This window comes from Medicago sativa, chromosome 8 (assembly GCF_051527215.1).
Source record: "Medicago sativa cultivar Bolivia chromosome 8, Bolivia_mono, whole genome shotgun sequence".
In the NCBI taxonomy this organism is placed as follows: Eukaryota; Viridiplantae; Streptophyta; class Magnoliopsida; order Fabales; family Fabaceae; genus Medicago; species Medicago sativa.
Window position 1 is genome coordinate 83,477,966 of NC_140756.1, and position 27,247 is coordinate 83,505,212.

Sequence of the window (27,247 nt, forward strand, 5' to 3'; positions counted from 1 at the left end):
GTAATTTATACAACTTCAAAAAAATCGTTGATATATACATATATGTATAATTAAGCTTAAAAAAAATGGTTTTATATATATTTGAAATATAATTTGTAAAAAGTAGAAACCAATATGTGTATGTTTAACTACAAATGTTCATAATTTTATTTCTTCCAAAATATGATTTTTAAGAACAAACTATCTATATAATATTTAAAATACTTATTATTTTATTTAAAAATCTATCTATATGTAAAAACTCTACATAATATAAGTAAAGAAGGTCATTTGGATGAAAATGGTGATAGTAGAGTAGTACAATTTGTCATTGATCAAAAAAATTGTTTCCACTAAAATATTTCTACAATTTAGAATATCGCTTAACTTCAATTCTACAATAATATTGAATCTTCATCAACTAAAATGCACGAGATAAATGGACATTGACGAGAATTTCTTCCCGAGGGGGCATATATCATAAGAAAACGTCTTAATGCCCTAATCCCTTTCAATGTAAAAGTCCAAGATTTAGGGGTAAATCCGGTCTATTATTTTACATTTGTAACTAAATGACATCACTTAACTACTATGATGTCATCTAAGTACCGGTTTGTCATTACTTAGTTATTTTCCTCTTCAAAAATAACATTGTGATCACATGCCAACTACATAAAAACACTTTTAGGTTGTTAAAGAAGTGAAAAATTTGCTTTAGTACAAAATATATAATGTGAGAGAAATACTCCAAACTTTTGGCTCTCAAATTTGAAATTCAAATTCCAACTCAACACTCTTTTATATCGATACCTCATTTCACTCATTGATCTTCAATAGTTTATAATATAAGATTCAATACTCTCTAACAACTTTCTTCTTCTTCTTCTTCTTCTCTCTCTCTCTCTCTCTCTCTCTCTCTCTCTCTCTCTCTCTCTCTCTCTCTCTCACTCTTATTACAATAACCATTTACATTAAATTGAATTTTAAAAAATGAAAGAAATAAAATTAAAAACTGAAATGGTTGACGTAGTAAAGTGAGAACACTTAAATAGTTATCGATCATAAATAATTAAAAATGCATTAACTTAAATAGTTATCGTACGGTAAATAATTAAAAATAACACTTATACATAGAACATTCTGTCATTGATTTTTTTGAAAGAACATTTTGTCATTGATAAATTTTAAAATGATTATTATGCACATGATAATTTAGCAAACATGTTATAAAATTATATAAGTCGAGAATTATTATACACTTGAAAAATTGTCGGTTCTAAAAATCTATACAATATAAAAAAGTCTACACAATGTAAGAAAGGGATAAGGTGGGTATATACTAAAGTTTCGAAATTACTCAAATGAATGAGAGAAGTTGGCATCAATTAAATAGAACTATTATACATGAGACAATTTGTCATTAATAAAATGCACTAAAATGTTGACATTGATTAAGCTAAATTATCATGAACTTGAAAAGCTTTTAGTGATCCTATTTCAAAATTAACTTCAATGCACGGGTTAAGTTGTCACCGACTAAACTAATGCCGATACACGAGACATGTTTTTTTTTTTTTAAATGATACACGGGACATGTTATCGTTAATAAAAAGTTTATAATAATTATAATACACGGGCCATGTTTTATCTACAAATTTTAGAATAATTTAAGGGTAAAATCAAGTGTAGAAGTCAAATACTACATATTGTTATCTATAACTATAAAAAAACACACGGGGAATCAAGATTTGTGAATGATAAATATATAAAATACGGGACAAAGATTTGTGAATGATAAATATAAATAGAACTATCATGCATGACACAAACTGTCATTAATAAAATGCACTAAAACGTTGGCATTGATTAAACTAAGTTACCATGCACTTGAAAAGTTTGCGGTTATCCTATTTTAGAATTAACTTAAATGCACGTGTTAAGTTGTCACTAACTAAACTAATAATGATACACGGGACATGTTATCGTTGATACAAAATTTATAATATAATTATAATACACGGGCCAAAACCGTTATTGATATAAATTTTTGAATAATTTAAGGGTAAAATCAATTGTAGAAGACAAAAACTACAAATTGTAGCTTCAAGTTGAATAATTTGTACAAGCAAAATCAATTATATTTTAAATCATCCAAACATCATAAAATCAATTATACAACCTCTAGAATCACTTTTGACCCTCTAGATTTGTGAATGGTAAATATAAAAAACACGGGACAAATATTTGTGAATGATAAATATAAAAAATGCAAAACCAAAAATTGTGAATGATAAATATAAAAAATACCGACCATAATTTGTGAATGATAAATATAAAAAAAAAAGGGAACCAAAACTTCGAATGATAAATTTACAAAAAGCATGAGACTATAATTTGTGACTCATAAATTAAAAAAAACACGGGACCAAGATTTGCTAATGATAAAAATAAAAAACATGGAACCAATATTTGTGAATAATAAATATAAAAAACACGGGACTAAAATTTGTGAATGATAAATATAAAAATACGGGACCAATATATATGAATGATAAATATAAAAAAAAAAACGGAGCCAATATTTGTGAAAGATATATCCAAAAAACTTTAGTAAATAATCAATGTGATAATGGTAATTCACATATGCATTTAATTTTAATTGATAAAACTATAACTGCACCCGTGCGTAGCACAGTATTATTACTAGTTGTTATACTAAAAACAAAACCAAAGTTAAGCTTACTTTACTTTACAGATTCAGCAACTACTTCGACCACCACAAACCACCATGGTGGTTACTGCCGGAAAGCGCAAGCTAAAGACAAAGAAATCATATTCAAAGCAAAACAATCTCTTCGGCATAATCTCCAAAGTTACACTGACAGCACAAACCTTCCTCTCACAAAACGACCTCACTCTCCTCCCTTCTCAATCTCTCCTCCTCGATTCCCTCATCTCCTCAACTTCCCACTCTCTCTCTCTCCTCCTCAAACCCTCCCACCCACTTTCTCTCTCCTCACCTCACCACCACCACTCCTGGTTCCGCCGCTTCATTTCTTCCACCTCCGCCTCCGATTCACGCTGGCTCGACGCTTTTCGCATGTCGAATCCCTCCTTCTTCCATCTCCTTGATCTCCTTTCTCCCACTCTCACCTCTTCAATTCCCCAAATTACCCCTGATTGTGCCCTAGCTGCTGCAATTTTCCGATTAGCTCACGGCGCTGGTTACAATTCCGTTGCCCGGAGATTCGGAATTTCTCCCTCCGATGCTTGTCGTGCTTTCTTCACTGTTTGTAAAGCGGTTAATGATAATTTAGGAAATTTGTTTGAGCTTCGAACTGATTCCGATAGAGTTGTGGTGGGTTTTGGTTTTAGTTCACTTCCTAATTGTTTTGGGATTTTGGGTTTGGCTGGTTTTGAAATTGAAGAGGAAATTTTGGGTAAAAATGGGATTTTGATGGTTCAAGCATTGGTTGATTCTGAAGGGAGATTCTTAGATGTTTCATCTGGGTGGCCGAATTCGATGAAACCCGAAACAATTTTGCATGAGAGTAAGCTTTATCATGGGGTTGTGGAATCAAGGGAATTGTTGCAAGGGCCATCTTATAAGCTTAGTGATGGAAGTTTGATTCCTCAGTATGTTTTGGGAGATTCATGTTTCCCACTTTTGCCTTGGCTTTTAACACCTTATAGTAGAGGGAATGAAGAAGATAGTTTTAGTTCGGCTGAAATTGCATTTAATTCTACTCATAGTCGTGCAATGGGGTTGTTTGGTGATGCTTTTGGGAGGCTTCGAACTAGGTGGCAGCTACTGTCGGATTCGAGGAAATGGAAACGAGGTTGTGTTGAGTATTTGCCGTTTGTTGTTGTTACTGGTTGTTTGTTGCATAATTTTCTCATTAAATGTAATGATCCTTTGCTTAGAGATAAAGGGGTGAGTTGTGTGGAAAAGGAAGGGGACGTTCTTGCTTCTGATGGTGTAGTAGATGAGAGTGCAGTGAGGATAAGGGATGCACTTGCTTTGCATTTGAGTAGGGTGAGCCTCAGAAGATGAACAGTTTGGGGATGATTTAGGTATTTTAACATGTTTTTTGGGACTGATTAGCAAGTATATGTCACTTACAATTTGCAAATTAAACAATGTATGGCTGTAAGTGTAAAAGGTCTATTAAGTTTGCGTAGCATGTTATCATGTTTGAGGTTCTTGTAACTGTCTACCATAGGGAGATTTGGCACTAATTTAATGAAATTCTATTGTTACACAATGCCAACATTAGACATATGGTATTGTACATACGTTGTTGGGCAACAAATTTGGTATATTATTGTAACTTAATAATTAGATCGATCAAGCATTGGTTCACTGAGTGTTTGCCAATGTCATCATAATTCATGACCGGTATCATGAAAAAGTACTTGTGTCAGTTGTGTGGTTGGTAGCTTTGAGTTTGACAAAGAGATTTGAACTTAGACATTGTTTGTCCACTTTGTCATTCTTATGCTGAAACAACTTATCATTTTTTTATGCATCACGATTTAGCAAAAATGCTTGGTTCTCTTCACCTCTAGGAGGTCATGCTCCTTCCAACCTTGATTTGAATGACTGGTTTTTTTATTGGCTGACTTGCAAACACAAACTTGGCTCCCATCTGTTTTGCATAACCCTTTCGAAATTTTGGTATGCTAAGAACCAATGTCTGTTTAAACAGCAGCAGTCCACCCTGAGGTGGCTGCGGCTTCTTTGGAGTTTCTTCTACAATTTAACAAAGTCAAACTTAGCAGGAAAAGGCCGAGCCAGCAGGCAGTGCAATCAAACTTGGAGGCTCGGTACACAGGATACTATATCATCTAGGTTGATGCTGGTTGGTTCCCCGGTGGCACAACTTCTCTAGGCTGTATTATTAAAAAACAAATTGGTGAGGTTATCTTGTCTGCATGTAAGAAGGATTTCGTGTCCACTGATCCCATGGTATCTGAAGCCCTTGCTATAAGGTTGTGCCTCCAGATTGCCATTGATTGTTTAAACAATATTCCGCTGTTTTAGAGCATATTATACAATATTGTAGGTTCCTGTTGAGTAAGTTTAAAGAGGATGCTGTTATGCTCCTAAGTAGAAATTGCAATGTAGTAGGCAGTAGCCCAAACATGGTTGGGGTGAGTATCTTAGTTGGCTTCAAAACTTAGTTGGGTTTAATCCCAACCCCTGGTGTTGATTTTCCCTGTATTTCCTTTGTTGTTCAATAATTAATTTAGCTTCACTTAAAAAATATTGTCCCTTAATTTTCATTAGTACTATTTGTCTTTAAATACCTGAACGTTTCTTTTTAGCCTTTTCAGTTCTTTGTGTAACTTTTATTTTGAAAAGTCCATCGAACGATATAATTTAGACATGAATTCATATGTGGAAAACAGACATCAAAATGCTCTGAAGTTGCAAAGAATGAGATGTAGTTAACTTTTCATAACTAATCTAGTCATTGGTTAAACCTAATATTACAAGCATTAACACTAGGGTATATGATAACCAAATAGAAACAAAAGCTAAGAGAAGCAAAAGTATTTGTATGTACAACAGTACAAGTATCAACTAGCAACACATGAAAACTTGAATCTGTACATTTCTTAGCAGACAGAAGCCATGTCATCATGGTTTGATAGTGTCATTGCAAATCTACATTGCTACAGGATTGAATCATCTACCTGCTTCCCTATCTTGAATCTGCATTTGGTCGAATGAGTCCATTACTGTAAAACCCAAATGCATATACCACCCTTCTTTTAGTTTCTGAGAGGTGAAAATGGATGCTCTGCTCATTAACATTTACCCTTTACACAGTTCAACCAACATGTTATCAAATTCCCAAATCCAAAACGTGAGGAAATGTCTTCTCTTCTTTGTATAACTCGAACAAACTCGCTTGCACTTAAGCTCCCATCACGGTTAGCATCAAAGACATGAAAAATTATGTCAAGTACATTCTCTGTAATATCGACGCCGCATACCTACATGACATTACATGATACCGTAATAATAAGTTATTCATCTATTAAAAATGATCAATAGATTACTACTGTAAATATATTTTTAGGCATAATAGGGAAGCATTAGTACCTGAGATGCTGCTCTTTGAAAATCATTTTTTGCCAATACTCCATTAACTTTTCCATAACTGAATATGGCCAGAGAGAAGGACTGCAACTTCTTGCGCAATTCCGCAAAAGCTTTGAACTCCTCAAACGTAATTCTTTTGTCTCTTATATGTGGATCATTGTCTAATTCGTCGACCCTATCCAGCAGTTTGTTTATGTGATTAATGTCTGCAGATGCAACCAAGGATAGTGCAAAATCCTTGGCCGAAATGGTTCCTCTTTTATTGTGATCATAGTGAGAAAATTCTAATCTCAAGATCTGCAAATTAATTTGTCATTAGAGCAAAATATAGTTAAGAACCAAAAGTTATCTTGTAAAATTCAAATTAATAATCATAAAAATCTTTTCAATCTTCAAGGATACCTAATAACACAGAATCTAACTAAAATTCACAAAGTTATAAAGCCTCAAATAAATTATAATATGCAGATCTTGGAAAAGATGCTGCAAGACCATGAGGTTTGAGAGGCTCACATACCTCATCATGCAGTTGTCTTAAGAATTGAACAAATTTGTCATGTTGTAAGCAATCTTTTCCATCTTTTCCAAAAAAATACTCCAAGAGACCGCCATTTTCTATCGGTGTTTTCACTCCGAGGCGTCGTCCGTCTCTGTGGTTAGCCCCTTGTCTGTTTTGAGATCGCATCAACGCCATCACTTTCTTGAATTCTTCCATGTCTATTTCCCTGTTGACAATACAACAAACAAAACTCAATGAAAATTCCATCAATAAAACTGAAGGCCAAAACTTAATGTAGTTTGCATATATAACTTCTGACATTCACGAAAGGAAAGGAGAGGATTCATACCCGTTACTGTCAATATCAAACATTTTAAAAGCCACTGAAAAGCTGGATTCTGGTATGCTGAGAAGAGTGACAAAAAATATGTACCTGGTATCCAAAAACAAGATATTTTGTTATCAAAACTATATTGCACTTGAACTCTGAAATCATGTTGTTCATATTTCTCATGACAAACAGGTTTCAAGAAAATAAAAGAGACAACAAATACTCACTCCGCAAAAGAAATGAGTCCATCATTATTTGTGTCAAAGAGCATAAAAAATTCAGAAGGATCGCATTCTAACGAGCCGGGAAACTGTTCCCCTCTTAAAGAACCTTCTCTAACACGTCTTGATTCAGAAGGAGGAAATACAGGAACAATGGCACGCATCAAATCTGCAGGTGTCATAAAAACCTCGCCACCAGGGATCCGATTCGATGCGAAGTACTCGAAAACCTGGAATCAAACAAGGTGTCATATTAAAACATTCAATGGTAACAATTTGCTGGTTTTAAGCTATGATTGATCATTAAACAAACTCATAATGACAAGATTGATTACCTTTTCTGGAGGACTTTGCAAGCGAAGACGTTTTTCGTAGTTGAAGAATACTCTTCTTCGATAACTATCTGCATCAAAACAGAAACACAAAGAAATCTTAAGTGTTTGCACCAAACCAAATAAATTAACAATTAAACTGCAAGAATTCATGGTTCGATCTCTGTTGCTAACGAATTTCTCATCTCCTTAACACATTAACCACTAATATTTGTCTATAAAAAATAAAACTGCAACAATCCTACTTCCATCATACCCTTCATATTCCTAGTATTCAATTCAATAGTGTTCTAATAACCCTAAGTCCTAAGAAGCTAATTTAGGAAGAAAACATTAGGCATTGCAAATTGAAACCCCCCAAAAAGCAATTTTAATACTAAAATCACAAAATAATTGCAACTTCACCAATTTCATGGGAATGCAATTTCAGCCATATATGGTAAGAGATTCAAAATTTCAAACATGAGTAAAAGAAAATGAGAGTTACCATTGAAGAGAAACTTGGATTTATTTTGATAGTTTTGTTGAAACTGATCCTCAGTAGCATAATCAGAGAAAGAATGGAAAGAGTTGTTAGCACCAGGAGAAGATAAAGATGACCAATACCAAAAGCCTAAGGTGGTCCCAACAACCACAGTCCCAGAAGTTATGGTACTAAGAAAATATTTAAAATCTCTAACCCTTTCATCACCACCATTTCCGGACCCATCAAAAGAGCTCAACGGAGAAGAAGACGATGACGTGGAGCGTTGTGATTGGCTACACAACGGCCTAATGTTATGTCGTAGAGTCTGTTGGAATCTTCTTCCCCAAGAAAACAACATGCTAAGGCTGAGTTTAGTTTTAAAAAACTACAACATGAAACATGAACATTAATAAATAAATAAATGTTTGTACAATGTAATATTAGTTGTTTAGGTTGAAGGTAGAAATTTGAGGTTGTTAAGAGAAGAAAACGTTTGGGAGGGAACACAATGATGTATTGACCAGGATATGGTTTGAAGTACGGATTGAACAGGGGATATGTGGTCTTTATCTTTTTACTCAAATTGTAACTTACCAAGTTTGTTAGTGGTTCTAAATGTTACTCCCTCCGTTTCAAAACGAGTGTCGGCTTGAATTCTTGTATGATTAAGGAATGAAATAATGTTGTCCAAATATATGATATTTTTACTAAAATAGCCTCGTTAGCTATTGGTGCATTTGTCATCATTATAAATTAAAGTACAAAATGATACTTTGGAAGTTGTGTGGATAATAATAATTAAGGGTACTATTGGAAAAAAGTAATTAATAGTACATTGAAAAGTGAGAATGACATTCATTTTGAAACAAATTATTTTCTTTAAAGTGACACTCATTTTGAAACGGATGGAGTATAATTTTATCTATAAGTTTTTTAAATTTTTCACCTAAAAAATTGCACCTTGGAATAGGATATTCTTCGTTCATATTTTCTACCGTTCATGTATCTGTATTATTTTATAAGGTGTTTTTGATCTTTTCCTCACCTAACATATCTCTCTATTTTATCTTTTATTCAAATTTGTATCAAATGTAAGGACCTCAAGTTGATTTCAACCGAAGGAAATTGTGACACTATCGTCAAACTTACACTCTTCACTTTTTACATGTCATTTCTTGACGAAAAAATTGCTCCTAATCCCTCTATTTCTAGTTATATTATACGACCACTTTTTCTCCGTCCGATAATATAAGACTATTTAATCAAGTGATTGAACTTAAATGATATAAACTTCACGTAAAGAAGAATTGTTTAGAGAGAATTTTAATTTGATTTTTGGATGAAACAATTTTTGATCAAATTTTATTTACATCTCGATCGGACTTCGTGAGTATTAAAATTCTCTTCCTTGAACCTGTTAATCAAAGTCTCTTTCTGAAATTGCATATGCATTAATGTGTGTGTGTGTGTGTGTATATATATATATATATATATATATATATATATATATATATATATATAAATGTTCCTATTCAATTTATCATTGACAGCTAAATTTTTTTCTCTCATAATATCAAGGGTTAAATATGTTTTTAGTCCTTACATTTTGCACCCTTTTGAAGAATAGTCCCTACATTTCATTAAATGTTTTTAAAATCCTCACATTTTATCTCCGTTATCAAAACTAGTCCTTGTTGTTAATTCTCTAACGGAATGCTTGATGTGGCGATTAGTGGATCCCAATTATTTTAAGGTTAAATATGTTTTTGGTCCCTACATTTTGCGTGACTTTGAAAAATAGTCATTGCATTTCAATAAATGTTTTAAAAATCCCTAAAATAATAAAGACTATTCTTCAAAGTCCCGCAAAATGTAAGGACCAAAAACATATTTAACCCTAAATAATTGGGGCTCACTAAGCGCACATCGGCATTCCGTTAGAGAATTAACAATAGAGGCTAATTTTGATAACGGAGATAAAATGTGAGGGTTTTAAAAACATTTAATGAAATGTAGGGACTATTCTTCAAAGGGACGCAAAATGTAAGGACTACAAACATATTTAACCCTAATATCAATAATGGTGCTCGTGAACTTTGTTGAAGAATCTTATAAAATGAAGGGAGTTGTTTTTTTTTTTTTGTCAAATATCCTAATGTTTAGAAATACACGGTGTGTTCCCTCAAAAAAAAAAAAATACACGGTGTATAAGTGGAGAATTTGAGTTTTGAACCACAACCCGGACATATATAATGTAATGTCTCTACCAATTAGACTAAGTTCACGTGGTTGGAATAGTTGTTATTTGTAAAGTACAAATGTTAGTCAATAATACCTTTAAGTATTTATTGTAAAAAATAAGGAGAATTAGAAAAAGAAAACAAAACTACCAAAAACAACAAAATTCATTGTTTTCTTGGTATAATTTGATTGGATTTTTTTTTAAGTGTCGTGGTATAATTTTATTGGATGTATATCTAATATTACATACATATTCATTTTTTTCCTTAACGCTTCAGTTCTTAGAGAAATTAATCTTAAAAATTCAGAATTTGATCGAAATACAAATAAAATCTCGGTAAGCATTGTTTTAGTCATGGTGATTAGGGGATTTGGTAGCTCAACTAGTTTGAACTAAGAGATTAAAGGAGTTGAGAAGTTAAAGATTCAAAGTTCAAGTCGGACAAGGTGAAAAATATTAGCATATTAACAATTGACAACTTACCTTTATCATTTAAAAAAGGAGAAATGCTAACAAGTGCCTTTGAACATATTGTTTAAGCATATAAAAGTAGTCATTTTTACATTGAAAATTATGAAGTTGTTTCTTAAACAATGTCCTTAAGACACTTGTTAACAAGTCCCTTAAAAAATAACCATGATGGTTCAAATTGTTCTTAGGTGGAATTCTTTTACCACTCGACCAAATCAGTTGGATACAAATTAAATTCTAGTAATTTTATGTCCTTAAATAATGAAAAATCAAGTATATCCATTTTCAAATTTAAATTTGATATTTTTAAATTGTAGTATTTATGACTATATAACGTGGGGTGGAAAATGTAGATGTATTTAAACAAGTATAATAAATTTGTACGGGGTAAGTATAGCTCTGCGTTAAGGAACTACTACTGCAAGTAGTACTGTCCCTTTACCTTCGTTTTTTTTTCTTTTTCCAATTTTAAGTCAATTACCTAAAAAATCAATTCACCATTAATATTTCACGTGATATCAGTTAGTTTCAGCCATGTTCATACCTATTTCCCTGTCAATTCCAGTCCAGCTAAGACACATAATTAGCACATACAAACCTTGGACCATTAATTTGCTACAGCTTTGACAAATAAAAGTAGATGACGTTTAGGTTAATCAAAGGGTTATACTATAGCATTTATGTGATGATTAATGATCAAATAGTATGTGAATGTGATAGTTTATAATTCAGTTTTGTCCGACAAACATTTTAAATCACATATTATTATATAAGAAAATAACTACGTTTAAATTTCAACCATCTAATATGAAATCAACGGTCGAGATAGATTATAATGGTTTTATTATTTTGTAACCGGTCATCCGATCTCATATTAATGATTGGAGCCGTTTATTGTGTGAAAACACGTACTTTTGATAAATATCAAGGAAGATCCACTAACTATTAGTTACGCGCATACTATTATAAGCAAACAACATTTTAGATTCATTCATTTAATGATGTATTTAGTCTTTATTATAGACCATGTACATCATTAAATGAATGAATCTAAAATGTTGATTTTCTTTATAATAGTGACGGAGGGTGTATGTCATATGACTTTAAACGGAGCCCCCACAAATGAACGGTAAGATTGAATCTCTCGTATTAACCTAACCGGTTTAGGCACCAAGTTTTTATTATAAAAAAATAGTATTGAGTCTGTTTGGATAAACAACTTAGTAAAACACTTATCATATAAATGCTTATATATAAGCTCTTTTTATTTTAAAAATAACAATAATGTTTTATATTAAGCTATAAACTTTTTGCATAAGTTTTTGTCAATTTTTTTTCTCGATAAGATATCCCGAAGAGTATGAAAATAAGCTCAAAACAAACTATAAACATGTTATAAGCAGATATTACATATTCTCTCGTATAGTTTTACAAATGTTGATATCAATATATAGTTTTTGAGCTAAATCTATTCCGAAGCTGATGGATAAAGTGAAAGTTTCTAACTATTAGTGGTTGAAAGTTCAAAATATTAATTTTTCTTTTGGTCATTTTATGTGGTTGAAACAATCCTTTGCTTGTTTGGAGCTTGATTGAATTTTTCAGTTTTTTCCTTTTGGTTCCGTAATGTAAAACTATTTTGCTCCTGCTTGCACACCTTGTACTGGGGCAGACTATTTTTTGTAGTAATATATATATCATTTAGGCTTGTAAAAGAATATAGTTTTAAATAAGTCAATCCAAACATACATGTGTTAACTAAATTTTTCTATGGCTTATTTAAAAAAGAAAAACTAAATTTTTCAATGGCTACTGATATGAACTTTTTGTCAACGGATTACTATAGTAGTTTTCTACTCCCACCTTATCTTATCTCATCAGTTATGTCTTGGAAAGAAAATTGTGACTTTACTTCATAGACGATTTAGTTCAGTGAACCATAGCAAACACCCACATGGGATACTTGACACAAAAGTTAGTTATAGCTTGTCTTTCCCTCGTTTTTCTTTTTCACAGTACTACCGTTATTATTGTTATTAATTTATATCTAATCTAATTATATCTAATGAAAGCGGGCAGGTATGTGTGCTATATAGTAGGGTTTGAAAATTCAAAGTGGGAGTCATTTGGACTATTGCTTGTAGCATGATAGACAAATTGGTTAGGTTACCAAATTGATTTGCCTTAACTACTTCCTTTTTCATGGGTCCCCTAGCCGCTTCAACACATTTTATCTCTCTCTCATAAGTCCTAAGGAACCCCACAATTCATGTTTAGTGAAAAGTTACCTACACAATATTTAGGCTACAAAAAAGTTAAGCGAGCTAGCTTCATAACAGTAAAGGAAATCTTAAGAATGTTTAAGGAGTATTTGAGTCATATACACTCATAAAGGTTAAGACAAGTATAGATTCAAAGAACATTTACATACGTGTTTTATATATGTTTATCGATAAATTACAATATTTAAAATTCACATTCTTATAAAATATGAATCATATCTTTTACTAACTAGATAAACCTTCGTATGTTACCATTGTAATTTCACTGAAATTTGTTAGAATAACAATTCATATCAAAGTGATAAGATACGAAAAACAAACAATAAAACTACGGCACTTGTTAGTGAAGTTCGACCAATTGTGCATAAGTATTCTTGACAATTGTAATTTTTTTTATTATTTCAACTTTCAAACTTAAATTTACCGTGTATAACTTGTATTTGAATATTATGGTCTTAGATTACAACATTACCCTTGCTTTAATTTTCAACCCTACTCAACAAAATTATAATGTCTTTTTGTAAAATTGTTACAACATATGTAGTAGCATCCATTATAGCTCAAACTTTTCACACAGCAAATTATTGGCCGTTGTCATTGTCATTCTCAATTTCAACTACCAACCAGATTTCATCAAAAAAACAAAATAACTACATAACTAGGTATGAATTAATCGTCACTAACAATAGTCTAAAAATTAAAAAAAGAAATAGCCATATACCCACCACATTTATCCATCCTTTTGGCCACACCTCCTTATCTCTCCATCTATCCACATTATAAATCACAATCCCCACATCTAACCATACCACAATATCTTTCCATTTTAGCACAACCATGGACTGGTTTTCATGGTTATCAAAAACAACTCTTGACCATTCACTCATATATGATTATGGCCTCATCTTTTCCCGCAATGAGCTTCAGTTGGAAGATGCAACTTACTTCAACCATGAGTTTCTACAAAGCATGGGAATCTCAATAGCCAAACACAGACTAGAGATTCTCAAACTAGTCAAAAAAGAACAAGAACTTGATCAACCATTACGACCAAAAAACCTTTCTGGTACCATCAAAAAGTGTCTAAAAAAATGCATGAGCAAGTTTGTTTTTCGCGACGATAGTGTTAAGAAAAACATGCCTTTACCTGTGGTTCTACACGAACCGAATTGGTACCAAGGGCAAAAATGGAGAGGAGCATTGGTCAAGGAAGAGAAGCATCAGAAACCTATGTATAGAAGCAGAACAATGCCATATTCAGGACCATTAGATGGAAGAATGCATGAGCAGAAAATGGTCCAAAATAATAAAGCATTGAAGTTATCAGGACCAATTGATGGAAGATTGATGAATGAGAGAATGATGGTGTATACTAATAGAAGTCCATTAAGAAGTAGGGCTATTGATGGAAGATTCACCAAGAGTCCAAGAGTATCTGGTCCTTTGGATGCTAAAATCATGTTTGAGAATAGAAGTCCAACTATTACAAGGAATTCTGTTGAAACTGATAGCCCTATGGGTTATAGTAGTCCTTATAATAAACCCAAAGGTGATTTTGATTTTGATGATGAGCATTCACTTTGGCCTACACTCTTTCAAGATCTTAATCCAACTTGATTGTTTTTTGTCTTTGTTTTCTTGTGTGATTCTATGGTGAGTGAAGAAAACACTTTTTTTCTGTTAATTAATAGTAGTAATAGTGTATGAAATTTATTGTTTTGCAGCAAAAAATGCTTTCTTGTAGTTTTTCAACTACTTTATACATTATTTTGTTTCAATAACTGTTCACTTAACCTATCACCTTTTTTCTGCACTAGATGTTAAGAAAGTAACACTGGCCCAACTTTATTTGTGTTTGATGGTGTATTTATTTGATGAAAAAAGGTGTCTTACATACTTGAAAATTGAGATTACTTAATGTCTTTTAGTACTTTGATTTCTGTTTTGTAAGCTATTCTTGGAAGGAATTGAAATGATTGCAGACAACTATTGTGAATGAATATGATTACTCTCTTTATTAACGATCATAAACTATCTTAATCCTCCAATGAAATTGAACCATGTACAATAACGTGACAGGTACTATTCTTTTTTGAAGTGATGTTAAGTTCTTTTCAAAATATTATTACAGGACATGGCCAAAAATATAGTGATTGATCGTGCATATTACATATTGACTCCAACTTTTTCCCAATTATATGACTATGTTTGAATTGACAATGAGTTTGACAAAATCGTAATAACACATTGATTTTGTTGAATCTCTAAAACTTTTGTCCAAATCGTGGTGACTTACCATGATTCTAACAATCTCACGGGCAATGCAAGCGTGCACTTAAATCTCATATATATGAAGCTCACATTCAAAATCTCGCATTTAACAGTATCTAATACACATGAAGCTTACTACTTAAAGCACTACTATCATTACATATAGAAATATGCGATAATTGTAATAAAAAAAAAAAAAAAAAATGTGATCATTCCAAGTATCTGGTAAATGGTAATTCAATTCCTTTCCATTCATATGTGTCCATACAGATTACATATCATTCCAATTATCTCATAGATTCAATACCTTTCTCAGTTGTCAATACCATTACCATACCTAACATACATGCTTAAAAACAAATTTTCTAGGTAAATACCAAAATTCTCAACTTCATTACACTAAACCAGTAGTCCCACACCTATTGAAGCCAAAAACTAATTATCTAATAATAGCTAGATTGGTGATCAGCCATTATATGCATTGCAGTAATACACAGCAGACCAGGAAATAGACCTCAATAAACCGGACATGGATCCTCAACTGCTGGTCTGCAGCCGGTGGCATCATAAAACATCGGCTACAGAGGATATATTTTGCAACAAACCTTCAAGGAGCGGTCTTCTTTATTGGTTATATATTCAACTTCACTCTCCTTCTTAATTGCATGACATTTGAGGTAGCCTAAAAGAACCGCCAGCATAAAGCATTTGGTAAACGGGCTTAATTCTTATAGTCAAGATAATGCTGGAAATGGCGCCAGCAGCACAAACAGCAGCAAGTACCAAAAAAGTAACCTTAAAACAATCTGGACCAACACATGAAACACTTGAAACAATGAGACCAAAACCTTGTTGCTTTGCCAACTCACTGTCGTATATACGCCCGGCAAGAAGAGCCGAGAAAAGTAATGCCCCAAGTGGATTACCTAATGACATGAAGTTGAAAAATAAGCCAAAGTGCTTCAAACCAAAAAGCTCTGAAACCGTAGGAATCAATATTGAAAATTGCACTCCGTAGCAGATTCCAAGAACTCCAACTGCTGGATAAAGTGTTCCTTTGATGGCAAATGCAAATAGAAGGTACAAGATTATCATAACTATCTGGGTGCATGTCATCCATACTGTCCGTGGGATCGTTTTCTTCCTGCAAATGAAAATCGTGAAATGATGAATAGTTACTCACATTTTAGATTATAGAACAAGAAACCCGTAGACTTCTAAATACTTACTTTACTTATATTTTGCCAAACAAGAATCTGTTAGAACAACAACCTGGTTCAAAAGTAAAAACTATACGAAAAAATAGAAATAGAGAGCATACGATATTTGATCATGGAATTTAGCCAATTGCGCCAACGTCTCCTACTGCAATGCGGCTATACTACCTTTTATTAATCAAGCTTAGAGTTCACAAAGTACAACTTGTGCTTAAGTACTACAGTCCAGTTTATATGAGTCTTACCCAACATAACCACATAAACCTAGAAAAAAGGTAAAAGAACAACATTCTAAATTCTAAACCATACCGTCAAAGTTTTTAATGCCTCTTCCACTGACACAACTTAATTGAGGTTGCATCAGCTGCATTTAACCGCAATCGTTCGCAATATCAATCAAGGATTATGCACGAACAAAAGTGTAACATTGAATTAATATAAACGCCAATGATTATACACCTGTTCAAATTTTATCTGATATGAGTGTGATAGTAGATGTTAAAATCACCTGACAAAATGTTCAGACACAACTCCTCCACCAAGCCGTCCGACGAAATTGAAAAAACTGAAAACTGATAGTAAGATAGTGATATCTTCAACACCTTGAGCAGCACCTACTTGAGCCAGATTATTAATAACAGTAACACCAGTTCCAACACCAACAAAGTATACAAAAAATAACAGCCAAAAATCAGCTTTAACCAGTGCCTCAAAAAATGTAAAGTCTTCCCCTCTTCTAGGCCTTCTCTTCTTTGAAGGTACTACTGCTCCTTCACCCTCAGCAAGAAGCATATCAACATCAGATGAGCCATCAGCATCACTTGAACTACCAAGTGCGGTATCTGAAGAAGATTGTAAAAGGGGTTTTCTGTTTTCTTCTTTGCCTTCTTGAATCAAACAATCAGAAGATCCAACACTTTGCTCATTTTCTTCTGATTCATTGATTTTTTGGGGAAACAATGTCATCTTTATAGGGATAGCAAATGGAGCCATGAGAAGAAGAATCATCACAGCCACCAAAACATAAGACACGGTAGAATTTATATGTAGAATGTAATCAAGTGTGGTTGTTACAAGTAAATATACACCCAAGGCCACACTTGAAACTTGGATGAAAAGAAAATGCCATTTTTCTGAAGAACTATCTCCAGTAACCGGAGTACAAGGACGAACAAGAAACATGACAGTGAAGCACAAAACAGGAATCCCAATGGCAAGGAATAACAGGAAATTAGAAGATGAATTATGAAGAATTGCCCTAAATATTTCGGTGAAAACTGCAGCACTGATTCCTCCATAACCTTTCAATATTCCTGCAACTGTTCCTCTACTGATAGGGAAATTTCTCATGTTGGTCACAAGAATAGCAGTTGTTAACCATGCACAACTGTTGGTAGCAATAACAAGTGCAAACCATAGCTGCAATATGATAAAATTATATTAGTCGGTCCTTAAACAGGACACCGAGTTTCGACATCTGATATATCCATTCACCATCTACTAAACATAATTAACCGCCTATTTGGCCTATTTGAATGACATTAACCACTTAGAAAAGTTATCGCAAAGGCTATCTAAATTTGGTAGTACAAAAACCATATCTCTGTTTATATACGTCATAAAAAATCTTATTCCCTGATAAAGAAAGAATGAACAAGAAATGAAGCATAAACAGTTTAATTATTATTTTATTTCAATTATTAAATGAATAAATATAATAATGGCAAGAAATCAAAATTATGGGTCAAGGAATATTAAAAAAAATATATCACCAATTCAGAAAGTTTGGTACTATATACTACGATTATTCACAAAACAATACAAACTACTTTGTTTTTGTTTCTTTCCACTTCACTCAACTCACCAAAACCTCAGATCAAGTAGTGTTACGTTATGTGTGATTTCAGATTTGTCTTTAACAGATCACAAGTTTTTCTTTGCAAAATAAAATACATGATTAAACAAAAGAAAATAGAATAAACCCAAAGAAGAAGAGGAAGAAGATTGTTACCAAAGGATAAGGAAGGGAGGGAAGTGTGTTTGAGACAGAGAGCCAGAGAACACCAAAACCTAGGAAAGATAAGACAGCACCAATGAAAAGCATAAGCCAAGGAGGGAATTTGTTGCAAACAATACCAGGAAGAAGTCCAACATTTTCACCAATATCATTGGCAACACCAAGAAGAGTAACTTGACTTTGGTTGAAACCAAGAACTGATTTGAAGGAAGGTGAGTAAAGTGGGAATGTGTAAGCATTTCCAACTGCTATTTGCACCCATACTGCAGCTCCAAGTCCTACCCATGGTGGTCTTGTTCCTCCCTTCACCTTCAACATTGAGCTGAGCTGAGCTTAGATTAGCCTCTGTTATAAGTTGTTGTTTATGTGAACAGTAACTCTAACTGAAAGACAATGATGATGAATATAAGTGAAGAACAAGAGGCAAAGAAGACTGAATGGTCGGTGTCAGAAACATATTGCTCCCTTAGTACCCGTACCTTAATTCCCGTGTGCCTCGCGCGTTGCGGGGCTAAGACATATATACCAAAAAATTACTACTAGCAAATAAGCGAACAATAAACTATGTTGTTAAGTTCTTTTACGGGAAAACGTAAATATAATATTCATAAACTTAAGACACACAATATTATTATGCATGATTTTGTAAGGATCTTGTTAACGAGTACTCGTGACATTCTTTAAATCTTTCAAATTTAGTAATTATTCTTTTAAGAAGTCAACCATTATAATTTTCAATGCATTTAAGACACAACTTTTCATTAAAAATTTCTTATTTAAAGTGTTTAAAGAAATTAGAAGACCCGTTAACATTTCCCTTATTTGAACTCTATATAGAAGGTGGCTAACATATGATCTTAGGGTGTCAAAAGTGTGAAATGCGGATGATACAAAAACACGTTGATTGCCGAAACACTTTTTTTATGTTTGACGCGGTTTAAAAGTTGTATGTCCTACCATAAAAGTTTCGGCTTCCAATTACACAAGTGAAGAAACCCCACTTAAGTACACACGTGAATGTTTTCCCTATACCCACTCAGACACCATAATATTCGTCGTTCTAATTAAAGTTCATGCTTGTCACTAGGTTTGAGATTCATTTCATATTTTTGTAACATTTTTATTTGATTCTTTCATTAACAAAAAAAAAAAACATTCAAACATAAACTAGATGTTTCGTTACACTCTCAAAACACCACATTGTGTTCTAAGATATTATTCGTTTTAGGTGTAAGCTCTTCACTTCACGGTATTGTTTTTATAAAGAGAAATGATATTTGTACAATCTTTTTAACAACTATTTTGACAATTTTCTCTCTCATATTCACATTATAATTTTACTTTATCTCTCTATTACTTTGGTTTATGTGCCAATACACACTTTTCTTTGTGAAAATGTGGTTGTCCATTTGGTTGTCACATAAATTGATGTTCAAATAACACTACTCTTTTATAAAAGGAGTCTTGTTATATTAAGGAATGTAGATGTTGTATTTTTTATTTTTTTTTGTTACTTATGTGTAATGTAGATGTTGTATATAAACAACTATTTGCCTCAAATTATAAAAAAATTGATTACCACATTATAAACAACTATTTGCCTTAAAAGAAAAATTATAAAAAAATTATTTGTTTAAGAAGATTATTAAAAAAAAATTGCTTGTTTTAGGACGGAAGAAGTATTTGCCAAAAAAGGACGGAAGAAGTATTTGACAAAAATTAATGAAACGTTATAAAAAAAAATTAATAATAATGGAACGCTATTTGCAACTTCCAAGACTACTCAAGCCCAAATTCTTTTTGTTCCAAAAAAGTCCAAGTACTAGAAATAGATGTGAATCAAAAGTTTTGGAGTTTTACTTTTCCCACCCCATGGCTTTCCTCGCGCTCCCTATTTTTTCTAAAAATACCCTTGTCGTTCGAGATTTCATAATCCGGAATGGTGTTTTTCTTTGTTAAAAGGTGAAAAAATGAGTTACGAATGTTTACGGATTTTGTAATCCGGAAACTTCATTTTTCCGGATTTCGTAATCCGGTAACTTCAAAAATAGGGCGTGCTACATGATTTTTTCAATAAAATAGAGTGTTATTGCTAGGATTCTTGTTGATGCTTTGTTTGTCACGAACACCATATGATTGGTCAATTTCACAGCTATAATTTTCTGTTCTCTATCAAATATCACGTTGGAAATTTGTCCACTCTTAAAAAACATGTATCAAGAGGTAATTGCTACTTGATGCCTGTTGGTGGTGTAAAATAGGAACACCATATGCATGTTCGTGCAAAATAGGAACAACCAAAGCAGCACCAAGAATTCTAGCAATAACACCCTATTTTATTGAAAAATCATGTAGTGCACCCTATTTTTGAAGTTTCCGGATTACAAAATCCGGAAACATTAGTAACTTATTTTTTTTCACCCTTTAACAAAGGAAAACACCATTCTGGATTATGAAATCCGAAACGTCAAGGACATTTTTCGAAAAAAAATAGGACGCGTGAGAATCCCATAGGGTGGGAAAAGTAATACTCAAAGTTTTGACGTCGAACTAAAAGGGAAGCTGTCACAAGTCTATAGAGTCTCCTATTCGAATTTTGAGGCACTTGATTTTGATAAATCTTTACATCTTTTTTATATTAAATAAGCCAATTTTTAATAAGAACTTTTTCTTCAATAATAAATATTAATAATTAGTTGTAATATTAATATTTATTTATTCGTTTGAATTTGGATCAGAACTTTCAACTCTTTTGCTTTAACTCAAACAAGTTGAAATATCAAACCATATTTTCAAAAATTAATTTTCCAGCAGCCACTAATTAAGACCAAATTCCCAATCATGAAATGAAATACTCCGTATAATAGTGACCACACGACACGATTCACACGTTGATGGTACCTCATGTAAGAGAAAACTACTAGTACTATTCAATTTTGATTTGGTTAGATTTTTAGCTGGACCATTTTTATTTTTATTTTTGAGAAATTTTTAGCTGATTATGAATTTTGAAATATTGGCCGTGGTCCGCCTTAATTAATATCTAACCAAATAAAAAAATACAAAAATATGTAATTTAGTTAATGTTTTTTTTTGTCTGAAGGGTTCAGTTAATGCTTATATGATATCTATTTGAAATTGTATTCTTTCATACGAGAAGAATCTCCAAGCAAATTGGGCATATTCTGAAAGGATACAAGGACGGGCCAATAATTCAAACTTTGAATTTCTTAATACAATGACAAAATAAGATGATTTCACAAATTACCCCCTCATTTTATCGGAAGCACACTTACAATAGTGTAGTGGAATGAGAAATCATCCAAAATATGAATATAAGTAAAAGGGTTTTCAAAACCGAATTCATCACGGTGATAAGTGATCAACAACAACTATTTCATCGGTTACAATTGAGTCTGGTGGATTATAGGGCGCACATAACTTCATAAGGGAAAAACATATCGATGTTAGGTTTTTAGGAAAGCTCGGGGATCATCGATCAAGATTAATCACATAAATAGAATTAGACATTACATCTAGTGGCGGATTCATAAACTTTTTGGTAGTGGGGGAAAAAAATATTGTCTAATATGATCATAAAAGATAAATGTTTTAAGCTTTTGAAAAATAAATAATTTTATGAATCAAACTCCTCAAAATAGTCTATTATGAGGAGTTTGTGTGACATATTCTTATGACTATACAAACTTTAACTAATGAGAAAATGTTGTATGAGTTTGTGTTATCAATAATTTTTATTATGGAATATGGACCATGATAGCTTCACTTGTTTACTTATTCTTCACTTCACTTGACACTTGTGTTGTTACCAAAATCACGCATGTAGCCATGCTTTGGTGATCGTTCGATTAAGATCGGCTTTGCATTTTAGGAGTCTTGAACGCCTGAATGCAATGAACAAATGATTGGATTGAATCGTATTTAGTATTACGTGATCTAGACTTGTAAAAATGAATTTTTGATTGTACCAATTACCAAAAAATATGACTTTATCCATACAAAAGTTGGGTTACGTACCTTGGACTGTCTTAACCTGTGTGGTTTAATTTTATGGCTTTGTGTTTTGTTGATTGCAACTCTGTAAATTTGTTCACATATGAAACTCTATTTCAAATGTGTACCTACTATGCTATAATTACTAAAGCCTATTGTTAATGGGATTTTTTTCTTCCTTAGAAAACATGTAAGTATTATTTTCATTAGTGTTATTACATTATTAAAAATTGAATAAATTTATATAAAAGTAAAATATAGGTTAAATTATATTCTTGGCCCCTCAAGTTAATTTTAAGTTTCGTTTTGGTTCCTTACGTTTTTTTCGTTTCATTTTGATTCTTTAAATTACAAATGTTAGCAATTTGTTCTCTTAAGTTTTTTTCGTTTCATTTTAGTCAAACCTTATATTTTTTTATATAGCTATATATAATGAAAGATTGTTAAATCTGCAAAGGTTAGAAAAAACTTTTTTGTGGTTTGTTGGACTTTAGAAGGATCTCCTGCAAGTATGTGAAACACGTATGCATGTAAATCTTGTTTCGAAACCATGCAACACGTTATCTCCCAGTTCCTCAACATACAACACATGAACAAGAAGGTTGGCATAGGCAGCAAACACCTGTTGTAAAGTCGTAACAGGTGAAGCAGAGGCGATTGGATGCCCGTGAATAGTTTGGAGAAATCCAAACTGCCGCAACACTCATTATGGAAGATAACAGACCATGCACCCAAAAACGTACCAGTACCCAAGAAAAAAAACAAATTAAAGAATAAATGCTTGAAAAAAAGTGAACTAACCTTTTGTTTAGTGGTTGAAAATAGTTGAAATGCAATGTAATTGACCAACTTAACTTCAACAATGGTACAATGTGTGAAGGTTACAAAATTTTGGATGGTTTGCTAGTAGTTTAGTTTTTAATTCATAACTGTTGAAATGAGAGGAGGGTTCTTAGTATTACTAACACATGAGCATGTTTCGCATTATATAACTGCGAAGCGTGTTTTTCTCTTTTGACTTTATAAGCTAGGCCGAGGCAAAATTTGAATTTTGAAGGATGTGCAAGAAGGATAGAGGGTAGAAAAAGAAATAATCCTTTAACATTAGGTGCTTCGACTCTAAACAACCGGAAATGGTGCAAAAAGTTGATGTGTTTTTTTCTTCTAAAGCTATTGTTTTGGCTATTATTTTTCCCACCCTATCTACTTTTCATGCGCCCTATAATTTTTACAAAAATGTCCATGGGATTTCGCATTATAAAATGCGAACACATCCAAGCCGTGTTCGAATTTTGTAATCCGAAATATGCTTATATATAATCTTGCAATCAAAATCTCTCCTATTTCAGCTTTGAATCGGTCCAAACAATTGAATTTTGGATTTGATAGGAGGAGTCCCGTCGAAGTCCCTTCTACAGGAGTCTTGATCCTTGCCTTTTTCTTTTGATTTTCCCGGAAAGTTTTGGAACAATGCGATCAAGTAGCCCGAAAATCAAATTTTTGACTAAAAACAACTAACAATGACCTAAAACATAAGGATGAAAGTTATGAAGATTAATATGACCCTTTAATTGGCTATCCATGTTACAAACGAGACTTAAAATTTTTAACATCCAAGACGACTTTAAGCATTGCCGACCGACCCTACAAACTAACACGAGTCTTTTCGGCGTGTTTTGTCCTTACTCGCACGCTTACCGGAAACTTCCCGGTAGGTCACCCATCCAAAGACTACTCCAAGTCAAGCACGCTTAACTGTGGAGTTCTTATGGAATGGGCTACCAAAAAGAAGATGCATCTTGTTGATATAGGTAGTAACAAACAATTCTTATAAGCTTTCCTTCAACCATGTAGTCTCATACCTACACGGCATCGGATCCCTCTCATTTCGATGTGATTCGGTTCCTCACAGAAGGCTGTCGGGAGCTACTCATTGTCGTGCCTTGTGCGGCGGCGATCACTCCCCTGCTCTCGTCGGCCGTGGGTGTTACAAAATTTGTGTTGATACGGTTTGGATTACATAATCCCAACCGCTTTTCCCCGAAAAGGGGTGTTCGGATTCTATAATCCGAAAAAAAAAAAAAAGGAACGATACCTAGTTGTTTAGGTATTCGAATTTTAAAATCTAATTTGCGTAAAAAATCATTGTTTCACCCCATAACAAAGGAAAAACTCAATTTGGATTCTAACATCCGAAAATCACATGGGCATTTTTGTAAAAAAAATTAAATTAGGGTGCGCGAGAAATGTGTAGGGTGGAAAAAGTAAAAGCGTATTGTTTTTCCTTCCATAAAGTTTACATTGGGCTACTCACATACAAAGCCCAACAATGTATTTGAAATAAGCACCCCCTGATTGCCTTCTCATCCTTATGAAGTAAGTAATCCATTTTACCAATTTTTTTGAAAGATAATCTATTTCACCAATTAAAATTGCATTATTTGTCAAAAATAAAATAATGAAATTGCACTACTCGTTATTATTTTTTGCCAAAAAGAAAAATCAATTCCTATTTGTTATACATGATTCTAATGAAAAATTTAATACTTTTTGTGGAAAGGACTTATGTAAAATGAATTTATCTTTTGAATATACTGAATATATATATATATATATATATATATATATATATATATATATATATATATATATATATATATATATTCACCCTTAAAATTTAAAAAATACGATAACCTCTTCACACTAAATTTAAGAATAACCCCTCATCTGGCATTTGTTACATTTAGAAAAAAAAACGTATAATTTTTTATCCTTTTTAAAAAAATCATTGCATTTTTATCTTCTGTCCATTGGAATTTGGAGATAGCTACAAACTAGTGTAACTAAATAGTTGTAGTAATCTGAACTCTTCTGGTTAAAAAAAAAAGTAATATAAACTCTTCAAAACAAAATTTTAGTAATCTATCTATCTAATCTAATCTAAATCTAATCTAAATGTGTTAAATTCACAACTTTGTTACCGCTGACCTTCACTTATATTCAATACCACACATCATAGGAGATTGATGAGTTGGCTACAGTGTCTTAGGAGAGTTGTCGTAGTGAGACAATTCAAATTATCAATTAATTAAAGACAAAATTATTTCTGCTGTCCTTCAACTAAATTTCAAGTTTTAGATTAGTCATTTTTGTCTTTTATGTTGCAAACGTTGCCCTTTACCAGATTCTATGTCCCTTTGTAAAAAAACAGAACATTGCCCATACTCATCTTTTCATCAACATAATCAATTTCTTCTTGCAAATAAATATCTGGGAATAAAAATTGGGATCTCAATCCCTAAAACAAAATTGGATCTTCTTGAAAACGCAAAAATAGTACTCTTCTTTGACACCCATAAATGTCTTTGATAGTGTAAAATTTCTCTACTTTTTATGGTTAAATATTAAACAACTAAATTTGTGTCGCTATGACGCTAATCTCTTTATTGAAATATTATTGACAATGATAGTAGATACTACAAATTTCACGTTATAAAGAGTTTGAACTATACTATATAAAAAAATAAGAGTTTGATTTTGTATACATTAAAAAGCTTATTTTTTACACATACCGTTTTTCATCTTTATTTTGTCACAATTTTAATTTAAAGTGAGCAAGGTTTAGAGAAAATCTACGTATTTAACATGCACATCTAAAAAGTTGCTATAAAGACCGACACTTCGATCGAAGACATACGTTCAATGTTCGACATGACACCAACATACATGATTACGTTCAATTTTGTTAATTCTTAAATTATTACCTGCGAGAACATGTCAATGTTGTATACAATATCTCCGTTGGTGTCAGACACACTAACGCATATCAAAAGTGTCTCGTGTTTCATAGGAAAAGTAGATCAACTATTTTCCAAACCAATATGAATCTTGGGAAGGAAATACATGTTACATACATTCAGATGATTTTTATTTTTTGAAGAATCATACATGCAGATGATGAAATCTAAAATCTAAAGTTTGGACTCCGATATACACGTTCTTCCACAAATAATTATTTGAGTTACATCCTTTATACTACTACTTTGATGCAAAAAAATTATCTTATCCATGTCTCTCTTATTTTGTGGGAACATAGGCCGAATAAGACGACACAAAACACTGTCTTCATATCTAAACAAGAGGCAAATCAAACCATGGGGTGTTGTTGGCACTTATGCACATGGTCTTGTCACATAATGATCCATGAACTCCAAAGCATCACAAGGACCCGCCATATGCCTAAGCTCAAGGACCTACTTGAACTTCTTTAAATTGTTTTTGATGAATCAACCAAATATTATCTGTTGGTAGGTTCAATTTTAATTTTCAATATCAATCAAACAACAAATCCTGACCCAATTTTATGATACATAGGAGCCTTTTTCTGATGGAGCAGAAAATTGGAAATTGAGTTTAATTTCAACCTTCCACTCAAAGCATTTTGTTTCGTACCAAAGCAATTGATCAAACAAATGGCAAATCTACAATTATTACAATTATTTAGCAAAACGAGTAGCTGGGCCATTTTGTTGTGGTTTTCCTGCCATGGTCCTATTCCGCTAAATAAATTATCTTTTTCCAAGTAAACCTTGTTTAGTTGGTTCAACAAAATCCCTTTCACTAACATGTCGTAACCCTTAAAGTCATAGATTGATTTTAACATAAGAGTTTTGACTAGTTATATATGCATGGCCGATAACAGTATAACCATAAAAAATATATAAACTACACATTGTCAAATATCTAAAAATATGTTAAAAAAAAAACAATTGTCAAATATCTAAAAATAAATG

At 32.5% G+C, this 27,247-nt stretch overlaps 4 protein-coding genes across 4 annotated transcripts; 2 read left to right on the forward strand and 2 right to left on the reverse strand.

Annotated features, from left to right (window-relative positions):
* Positions 1 to 2,696: 2,696 nt before the first annotated feature.
* LOC146902351 (LOW protein: nuclease-like protein) lies at positions 2,697 to 5,382 on the forward strand. Its single transcript, XM_085732432.1, has 2 exons — positions 2,697 to 4,053; positions 4,762 to 5,382. Exon 1 carries the CDS (start codon positions 2,768 to 2,770, stop codon positions 4,031 to 4,033), a length of 1,266 nt encoding a protein of 421 aa, XP_085588558.1. The 5' UTR covers positions 2,697 to 2,767; the 3' UTR covers positions 4,034 to 4,053; positions 4,762 to 5,382.
* Positions 5,383 to 5,410: 28 nt separating this feature from the next.
* On the reverse strand, positions 5,411 to 8,544 carry LOC146902352 (calcium uptake protein, mitochondrial-like). Its single transcript, XM_085732431.1, has 7 exons — positions 7,962 to 8,544; positions 7,478 to 7,545; positions 7,149 to 7,372; positions 6,940 to 7,023; positions 6,609 to 6,816; positions 6,092 to 6,388; positions 5,411 to 5,982 (listed from the first exon to the last, which is right to left on the reverse strand). The coding sequence occupies exons 1-7, from the start codon at positions 8,296 to 8,298 to the stop codon at positions 5,794 to 5,796; spliced, it is 1,407 nt and encodes a 468-aa protein (XP_085588557.1). The 5' UTR covers positions 8,299 to 8,544; the 3' UTR covers positions 5,411 to 5,793.
* A 5,201-nt stretch (positions 8,545 to 13,745) lies between these two features.
* LOC146902353 (uncharacterized) lies at positions 13,746 to 14,713 on the forward strand. Its single transcript, XM_085733009.1, has one exon. The coding sequence runs from the start codon at positions 13,773 to 13,775 to the stop codon at positions 14,550 to 14,552; it is 780 nt and encodes a 259-aa protein (XP_085589135.1). The 5' UTR covers positions 13,746 to 13,772; the 3' UTR covers positions 14,553 to 14,713.
* Positions 14,714 to 15,436: 723 nt separating this feature from the next.
* On the reverse strand, positions 15,437 to 18,875 carry LOC146902354 (protein NUCLEAR FUSION DEFECTIVE 4-like). The gene is made up of 3 exons (XM_085733008.1): positions 18,435 to 18,875; positions 16,932 to 17,842; positions 15,437 to 16,350 (listed from the first exon to the last, which is right to left on the reverse strand). Exons 1-3 carry the CDS (start codon positions 18,756 to 18,758, stop codon positions 15,864 to 15,866), a joined length of 1,722 nt encoding a protein of 573 aa, XP_085589134.1. The 5' UTR covers positions 18,759 to 18,875; the 3' UTR covers positions 15,437 to 15,863.
* Positions 18,876 to 27,247: the final 8,372 nt, after the last annotated feature.